Source organism: Grammomys surdaster, unplaced genomic scaffold, assembly GCF_004785775.1.
Source record: "Grammomys surdaster isolate TR1022 unplaced genomic scaffold, NIH_TR_1.0 164, whole genome shotgun sequence".
NCBI lineage: Eukaryota > Metazoa > Chordata > Mammalia > Rodentia > Muridae > Grammomys > Grammomys surdaster.
The window spans coordinates 276,235-285,703 of NW_021604612.1; the positions used below are offsets into that span (position 1 = coordinate 276,235).

General features: G+C 55.3%; 1 protein-coding gene across 1 annotated transcript in view; it reads left to right on the forward strand.

The window, feature by feature from the left end:
- Tpst2 (tyrosylprotein sulfotransferase 2) overlaps positions 1–9,469 on the forward strand; it is a 39,034-nt gene that overhangs the window by 24,437 nt on the left and 5,128 nt on the right. The window contains exons 2-4 of the mRNA XM_028765452.1: positions 3,217–3,288; positions 6,816–7,727; positions 8,929–9,127. Coding sequence (XP_028621285.1) covers positions 6,847–7,727; positions 8,929–9,127 — 1,080 coding nt within the window. The 5' untranslated portion in view covers positions 3,217–3,288; positions 6,816–6,846. The remainder of the gene's footprint in view (positions 1–3,216; positions 3,289–6,815; positions 7,728–8,928; positions 9,128–9,469) is intronic.

Genomic DNA, 9,469 nt, shown 5'->3' on the forward strand with positions numbered 1-9,469 from the left:
CTCACAGCTCCTTTTTTCTTGGGAGCCTCTTGACCTCTTTCTTGAGCGTAGGGAAATGCCAGCTTAGAAAATACAGATAGCTGGGTTTGAGCCAAACTGTCACTTGCTTCTGTCCACCGTGGGTGTCTGTTCCTCAATCTGTCTGTTTCTCTCTGTACGCAGCACCAGCACCGTGTCTCTTATGTAGCCCAGGCTGGCCTTGAGCTCACAGTGTAGCTGAGGATTACCTAATACTCCTCCTTTGTCTTGGGCTCTCCCTGAATCGCACTAGCAGTGGGTGGTGCAGGCGCACAGTAGGTGCCCAGTAGACAATGATGTAAGCGCTTCCCTCAGATCCCTCTGCCTTTGCTGTCCTTTCCCCTTCCCATGGCTCCTGGGCAGCTTGGGGATGAGCTGAGAGGTGGTGCGAGGTCCCCATCCCATAATGGTTCATTTTGAGAGCTGTATGCCCGGGGGTGGGGGGAGCCCAGCAACACTGAAGGACAAAGCTGAGTTTGGAGTTTGGAAACTGACTTTCCGGTTCCATAGCTGTGTAGTTATGTCACTTGCAGAGTCACAGCGTCCTCCACTAAATGGGTCAAACCCGCCTCACGGCACCTGCCAGGCAGCACTTTGGGTAGATCTCCCTGCACAGATTCACTGACAGTCCCTTCCCAGGCTCCAGAAGTCCCCACTGCCTCTTTAAGTTGACTGTGATGATGCCCAGAGGCGTCTGTCGGCAGCCCCATTTCTCAGAGGAGCTCAGGGAGACCAGGCAATGGTAGGCCAAAGTCACACAGCTGGGTGGGTCTGGATGCAGACGGTCTGCACCATTTCTGTCCCTGGCACACTCGTGGAAAACCTGATAATCACTCGGTGCCTCATCACAGGGAGAGAGTGTGAGCTACGGGGTCAGAAGCTGCTTTAGGAGAAAATGCCCCAGACCGCCAGGACTCTGCAGGGAGCATCCGAATGCTTCTTAATCTTTTTCTCCTGCTGTTTGTGGGTGCCGGTCGGCTCGCCTTATTAGTAACTCTGCCCTTGGGCACAATTATACTTGCCCTGCATCCTCACAGACCTAGCTGGCCCATAGAAGGCGGAGCCTACTGTGCAAGCACAGGGCCGATGGGAGGATGCGGATAGCCCCTGGCTTAGTGCTGACTATTGATCCTCCTGAAAGAAAGGAGAGCTGCGGTCCCCACCCCTGCTCTGAGGAGGAGGCTCCAGAATAGAGGCTGACAGTCTGTGATTGCTCTTGTGGCTGCTGCTTTGGGGTTTGTAGTGTACTGACAGTTTCTGAGGCTGCTACTCCCGCAGAGTTCTCTCCCTTCTTAAGCACAAGGCACACACATGCTCCTCCTCCTCCATGGACATGAAAGGTCTCAGTATCTGTGCACACCCTCCACACTCTGTTATTTTATCATTGCGTGTGTGACAGGGCAAACAGGGCTGCGGTCTGAGTGTGGAGCTCGGAGGACCACTCTGTGGGGTCAGTTCTCTCCGCATCTCTGCGGGTCCGGGGAATTGAACTCAAGTCGGGCTTGTGCAGCAAGCGCCTTTACCCGCTGAGCCTTCTTGCTGGCCCGCCTCTGTGTCCTGCAAATCACCTCGAATTGATTTGCACCCCAGCGCAGTGTGAATGCAGTGAGAAAAGTTAGCTGTTCCATGCTAATGTCCAGGTAAAATGAACATCAAGTCCACACAAGTCCACACAGAGCCAATTTTCCCTCCAAGCTCAAGTGGGCCATTGTACATAGAACCTGCAAGAGCTGAGTGCACACAGCACCCCACACTCCAGGGGCCACAGAGGCCGCTGTCTAGGTCAGGAAACACAGCAATCCAGGGTCCATAGAGGCCGCCGTCTAGGTCAGGATGTGCACACAGCACCCTCCACTCCAGGGGCCACAGAGGCCTCTGTCTAGGTCAGGGCTATCCAGTATGGTACCTCTCACACACACTGACTCTAGTGGCTTCTGAGCCTTTGGCATATGACCAAGGCAAAGCAAAGTGAATTTTTCACTTTATTCAGTTTGGCTGAATGTAAACCTCTTCTCAACTCCTGTGGCAACACATCGGGTGCCTGCTCTGAGGTGGAAGGCCCAGCAGTTGCTCCATGCTCTCAGTGAGCCTGTGTTTTTTTGGAGAGTGATTGGTGTCAGCTGTGGGCTTGGCAGACCTGGGAACACTTAGCATTTCAAGAGCCTTCTGGGGGCAGCCAGGTTGCCACCAGCTGTTCTGGAAGCTTCCAATGCTCTCCCTGGATTCCTTGGTTTCTTCGCAGGGGAAGGAGTCCACCATGCCCAGGAGTCCTGGGCCTGAGCATCTTAGGGTAGGAGCAAGGTGAGACCCCTTCTCCAGCTGAGTCTTACTGTGTTAGCAGGGCTGGATTTTTAAAAAAAAAAAAAAAAGACTCCAACTAACGAACTAACTAACTAACTAAATGATAGAGATAAGGAGTGAGTGAATTCTCTGGAGACGGAGGACTGAGGTACAGGTGGCCGGCCACTCCCTGCTCCTTCCTGTTGTGAAAATGGCAGTCACTGCTGGTGTTCCAGATCCTTCTGGCTGGCTGAAGCCTCCCAGCAGATCGTTTACAGAGTAACTGAGACACTGGCCTCAAAGGTTTCTAGAGCTTGTACCATCCGTACCCCAGCATCTGAGACAGGACTGAGGAGGGACGTAGAATGTCAGATGATGCGTGTGTGTCTGTGAAGCCTGCCCCTCCCAGGCTGTGAGTGCCTCCTTGGCATGTTAGGTCCGTGGGGACACAGCCTGAACCTGAAACATGGTGTTTGTAGCTGAGTTCTGTTGATGCTCACAGACCGAGATGGCAGACGGATTCAGTTAGTTCTTGGGTTAGCTGATTATAATGGTTCTCTCTGCTCAGTGGGGCTTCAAGACACATGTGCACTTATGAAGGCACTGGTTCAGTATTGGGTGGTGCAAGCCAGGCATTATCTGACTACAGGGAATGACATACCTGGGTACATGGTACCTTTTGGAGCTGCACAGTCCCCTGCCTGCGTGACCATGCCTGGCATTCCCTGGGTAGTGACAGGCATGCTGTTGTATTGTCTTTTTTTCCTGATGCCTAGGACTGAGAAGAGGGGAGAGGCTGGCAGGGACTCCCCATGGCAGCTAAGATCTCTCCCCTAAAGGCCACTCTCTGGTGCTTGGGGAGCCCGAAAGCCCCTCTGCCTCAGCCTGTCCTGACACAGCATCTCCATTGCTCCACAGAACTGTCAGGGCAGGAAGCCGTGGTGACCAGGCTCGAGGACCGGTGCTTAGAAATGAGGGTGCCCAGTGGAGGTGAGTCTACCCAGAGACCCCACCGTCCTGACACAGCCCCTTAATGCCTTCATGTCTTCACCTCCCTAACCCCCCCACACCCCCACACCCCATCTCCAGCATTGGGCGGGCGGGCAAGCGAACTTTCTGCACAGAGCCTGGTACACACCGGGAATACCAGCACACAGGACACTGCAGGTGTCCAATCTTCACGTTGTTGGAAGTGATCACTACTGTCCCTGCTCCCCGTGACTGGAGGGAAATGTCACTTTCGTCTACATTTTGAGCCAGCCAGCTGCAGAGGTAGGATTCAAACCAGGTCTTTGGAACTTGTGCCTGCTGCCTTCACTGCTGGGACAGCAGTGGTTCCTCAAGCTGTCCTCTGACTCATCCCACCTGTCTGAAAGAAGCCTTTTTTTACTGGAAAAGCATGCCTTCGACCCTGGCTGTGCAGCACTGAGCATTCTAGAATTATAAAAACACAACGTGCAGGCAGGGTGTTTGCCAGACTTTAGATTCTGAAACACAGGAATGACTTACTTAATGGGGACAAACTGGCCGCTCGATAACCCTTTCCTGTCCTGCGTTCCTTTTTCCTCCTAGGGTCACTATGTCAGTCACCAACCACGGGTGCACACACGGATGCACACTCACACGCACACACTCATACATGTGTGCACACTCACGCGCACACACTGTACAGCCACATTCCGCAAGCAGCCTACAGTTAAAGCATTCCCTCTACACACAGCATCTTCTCACCCCTGAGGGCAGAGGTTCTAATTCCGGCTAGAGTGTGCTTTGCAGCTTCCTGGGTGTCCTGGTACAGCGGTCATTGCGAGTGGCAGAGTTTGGATCTCAGGTTCACGGGGCAAGCTCTATGAAGCACTCGAAGGCATCCTTCGATATCTGAGTAGCTGTGGCCTCGGCAGACTGCTCTGTCCCCTAAACATGCCTCGGAATCGGCTTTGCCCGAGCAGTCCCAGCATTAGCAGAAGGGACGAGCGGTTTCTTTCCCGGGAGAGGCCCCACTGTGGTCTGATGCTCAGCTTGCTGGCCCTAGGCAAGAGTTACCTGCCTTCACAGGCACTTCTCAGCCATGCAGACTCCATGGAGCCCAGCGGACTGTCCCAGATTGTCTGTGGCAGAGATAGAAACTTGCTTGCCCAGAGATGGTGCCCACCAGGAGCCCTCACCCTGGCCTCGACACTTTGGCCTCCAGGCCTGAGACTGCTTCCTCAAGGGCTGCCGGTTTCTCACTTGCCGTGCCCCTGTGGTGGCTCTGAACCTCGTCCCATGATGGTTTCTGTCAAGCCCCACTGGTAAAATCCAATGTCATGTCTCTTCTGACCTCTCTAGACCCTCATGTGGTGCTGAGACACTCACAGCCCCTGGTCACACAGGGTCCTCCCCCAGGGTTTTCATGGTGACTGCTCCCTCTTCCAGGAACACCCTTCCCCACCTGCTGCCTGTGAGTGCTGTCCGGTGTTTAGACCACAGCTTGGGGCTCAGTTGCAGCAGGCCTTTGCTGCCCCTTAGGAGACTGGTCACCTCCCAGTGTGATCCCACAATGCTGGCAGAGTTAGAAGTGATAGCCAAGGGTAAATCTGGACCCACCCAGCCGATTCCAGTCAAGGGGAAGGCAGGGAACTCAGGCTCAGAGACCCTGGGGTCAAGTAAGAGAACACACAGCGTCCCCTGTTGTCTGTACTGGCCTCCAGTGATCTCGGCAGAGCCTGAGAGTAGCTGGCTCTGCTTTTCATAGGAAGCCCCTGTTTGAAAAAGCACTGCTGGGTTCCTACCCTCTGGTCAGCAAGGCCTCAGGAGGGGAGGTGTGTTACCTTTCCTGTTCTAAGCAGTTGCCAGCCGCCTGGTCCTGAGCCTCCAACAGGTGTCCTGGAGCTGCTGGGGTCTGTGCCTTTGCTCCATCTCCTTCCCTTCCCTTCCCTACAGCCCAGGAGCTCTCTCCCCACTTCCCAGCACCCTGCTGTGGTCCAGTCCTGCTGTGCTAACTCCCAGCTGGGACAACATTTCCTCCCCTCTGGGTCCTCCCAGCAGCAGCCAGCTCATTATCACACTAAGCATGTCCCTGTGAGTTCCCCCACTTCTTCACGAGGACCTGTGCTGTGGAGGCCGCTGTCCCGCTGTCCCAGCTGCCTGTCTCCTGTCTGTCTAGTCCTGGGTTTGGTGCATGGACATGCCAGCTTGATGAGCAAGTCCCAAGTGCAGGTGGAGGGGAGGACAGAGCCCCCTGCCATGGGGCGGGGGGAGGGGGAGAGGTGGAGCAGTGCTAAAGGAGACTGCTCCTGCTGTGGGCACAGGGAATGGGGACAGCCCAGTCTGGATCCTGGCTCGGCTGCCTTCTTGTTGGGTAACTGTGGGCATCTCTCCTAGCCTCGTTCCCTCCTCTGTGCCAGGTCCTGGTCGTTCAGACACTCATTCCACCGTTAATAACTGAGCAGTAATGAGCCAGCCCATGCAGGAAGCTGAGAACACAGTCCCCCCGCCCAGCCCCCGCCCGTGCTGCAGGAACTGGGCCTGTGGGCTGTTCCTGTGTTGCTTGCCTGCCTGCCTGCCTGCCTGCCTGCTTGCTTGCTTGCTTGCTTTTTTCAAGACAGGACATCCTGTATTTCAGGCTGGTCTCAAACTCGTGATCTTTTGCCTTCACCTCCCACATGCCAGATGTCACAACCATTAGCGACCATGCTTGGTTTGTGTGGTCCTGGGGGTCACACCCAGGGCTTTGCACATGCTGGGCTGGCACTCCCCCCTCTGAGCCACATCCCCAGCTGTGAGCTCCCGCACTTACATAGGAGACCACGGCTGGCGAGAAATTAAACCCAGCTTGGGTTGGGGGGGGGGCACAGCCAGACTAAGGCTGTGACAGCTGTATTGAAGCTATCAGACTTTGTATACCCCTATCAGAAACAATGGAAATTGCCAGGATCAATACAGTTGTAGTTGCCCAGGGTATAATGATTTGAGCTGTACAGGATGCATAAGATTCATGTTTGAGACAATAGTCCTGTCAGAGAAACTCAGAATGGCCTGAATGCTGCACAGCCCGAGGGAGTGTGTTGATCTCACTTTGTGCCCCAGGAGCCTTGGAGTCGAACCTGGAAAACCTGTGACACCTTCCTCTCAAGGCAGCAGGGGTCAGGTTCACTCCACGGTTCCCTGCACCCACCCCTACTTTGGTTTTTTTTTTTTTTAAATACACACAGGCTTGAATTTGGAATCCTCCTGCCTCGACTTCCTAAGTAGCTCGTTCACAGACAGGTGCTGGCGTTTCTAACATTTTAACAATAACCACCATCATTACCCTCTGTTATCAGATAACCCGCTCAGTCGCTGATACAGAACTCCAGCTTTCCAAAGCCCCACAGCCATGGTGGTGAGGGGGTTGAGTCTCTGAGACCACCGTGTTCCCCTGGGGGGGAGGGGCAAAACACCAAGTAGGTACTTTCACCTACATGACACTGAGCTTGCCGTCCCAGCATCCTGTTTGTGTCTCGATGGGCCTGCTGACACTGCCCCTCTCTCCACAGATGCATACCATGTGGGCCTGCTGACCCGTCCATGAGGCGGGCCCCCTGGCTGGGCCTGCGACCCTGGCTGGGCATGCGCCTGTCGGTGCGTAAGGTGCTGCTGGCCGCCGGCTGTGCTCTGGCCCTGGTGCTCGCTGTGCAGCTTGGGCAGCAAGTACTGGAGTGCCGGGCGGTGCTCGGGGGCGCCCGGAGCTCACGGAGGATGCGGCCTGAGCAGGAAGAACTGGTGATGCTCGGCGCTGACCACATAGAGTACCGCTACGGCAAGGCCATGCCACTCATCTTCGTGGGCGGAGTGCCACGCAGCGGCACCACCCTCATGCGCGCCATGTTGGACGCGCACCCTGAGGTGCGCTGCGGGGAGGAGACGCGCATCATCCCTCGCGTGCTGGCCATGCGGCAGGCCTGGACCAAGTCCGGCCGTGAGAAGCTGCGGCTGGACGAGGCAGGTGTGACCGATGAGGTGCTGGACGCGGCCATGCAGGCCTTCATCCTGGAGGTGATCGCCAAGCACGGGGAGCCGGCGCGCGTGCTGTGTAATAAGGACCCCTTCACACTCAAGTCGTCCGTCTACCTGGCCCGCCTGTTCCCCAACTCCAAATTCCTGCTAATGGTGCGTGATGGCCGGGCGTCCGTGCACTCCATGATCACGCGCAAGGTCACTATCGCTGGCTTTGACCTCAGCAGCTACCGAGACTGCCTCACCAAGTGGAACAAGGCCATCGAGGTGATGTACGCACAGTGCATGGAGGTGGGCAGGGACAAGTGCCTGCCCGTGTACTATGAGCAGTTGGTGCTGCACCCCCGGCGCTCACTCAAACGCATCCTGGACTTCCTGGGCATCGCCTGGAGTGACACAGTCCTACACCACGAGGACCTCATTGGCAAGCCTGGGGGCGTCTCCTTGTCCAAGTGAGTGGGGCCCCACAGCTCCTCCCAGGCCCCAGGCGGCAGGTCAAGTCTGCCCTTCCTGAGCTGTGCTACCTTAGGCAAGTGTCTGTGCCTCTCTGAGCTTCAGCATCCTTCTGTGTGACGGGGAAAGAGTTGGGAATTGGGTCTCTCCTCCCCTGGAAAAGCACAGACAGTAAGTGGGGATCTTGGCGCTGCAGACAGAAGGCCAGGCACCCACAGGAAGCTGGTATCCTCGGGAACCTTTAGCGTCAACACGAGTGTTTGAGGTTTTATTTTTTCAAACTTAAGCTGCCCGCGATAATCGTAGACATGACGAGTTATTTTTAAGGAAGCACAAGCAGGGCTGGCAATATGGCTCAGCAAGTAAAGGGGCTTGCCGTGCAAGCCCGGAAACTGAGTTCGATCCCCAGAACCTACATCAAAGCAGAGAAGCGACGCCACAAGGTTGACCTCTGACCTCCACACATGCGCCATGGACATGCCCAAGCCATACACGTCGTATGCACACACACACAATAAAAATAAGTAAACAAATCGATAAATCATGAATAAAGGAGGAGCTAGAGAGATAGCTCAGCGGCTGTAATGTGCTCGCCGCTCACTGTGCAAGCATGACGGCTGCATCTCAGACACCCTGGTAAAATGGTTGCCAGGGCCTGTACTGTGAGTCAAATGGGGCAGAAGGCAGATCCTGGAGGGTCCCAGGACACAGTGAAGTTAGGGAGAGAGACTGCCAAAGAGCAAATAGAGAAGTGATGGATGACACCCACACCTGGAGGCCTACTCATGACTAGACATGTGCACACACAGGCATGTGCACACATGCATATACACATATGTGCACACATGCACATACATGTGCACACATACATGCACACATACACCAGTATACACGCACACACATACACATACACACATGCACACATACAGGGGTACATGTGCACACACATGCACACAGGCATGCGCACACGTGTATATACAAGTGACAGAAGCCAGACTGTATCACCAGAGCACATGGCTCCCGACTACAGCTCTGCTTCTCCACACGTGCGGCTTCCATGAGGCATAACACCCTGGCTGTGCCCTCACAGCTGATGGGGACAGGCTGCCCAGGGGCCAGGGATGCCCAACCGTCCCGCTGCCCCAAAGCCTCTGAGCAGGGAGCATCCCCTACCCTGACAAGACTCTCTTTCCTCCACAGGATCGAGCGGTCCACGGACCAGGTCATCAAACCTGTGAACTTGGAAGCTCTCTCCAAGTGGACTGGCCACATCCCTAGAGACGTGGTGAGGGATATGGCTCAGATTGCCCCCATGCTGGCACGGCTTGGCTATGACCCATATGCAAATCCGCCCAACTATGGGAACCCTGACCCCATTGTCATCAACAACACACACCGGGTGAGTGTGTGCACACGGGAGTGTGGGCATAGGCTCTGGCAGGGTGGGGACTCCAGTCTCGGAGTCCTGACCATCATGTGTCCTGCCTGAGAGAAATGATGGACAGATGCCGGTTTTCTACGTTGGCTTGGACCAGAAGGAGTCTCAAGGCCCACAGGTGTCCTCTCACCCTGTTCCTCTCATAGCCGATCTGTTTGTGTCTCAGGTCTTACTTCACTGCATTTCCTGTTTCCCTGGCCACTCATGCTTATGTGTAATCCTCTTTACACCTTCCTTTCTGTCTCCTATCCCTGGCGTGCGCTCTCTCTCTCTCTCTCTCTCTCTCTCTCTCTCTCTCTCTCT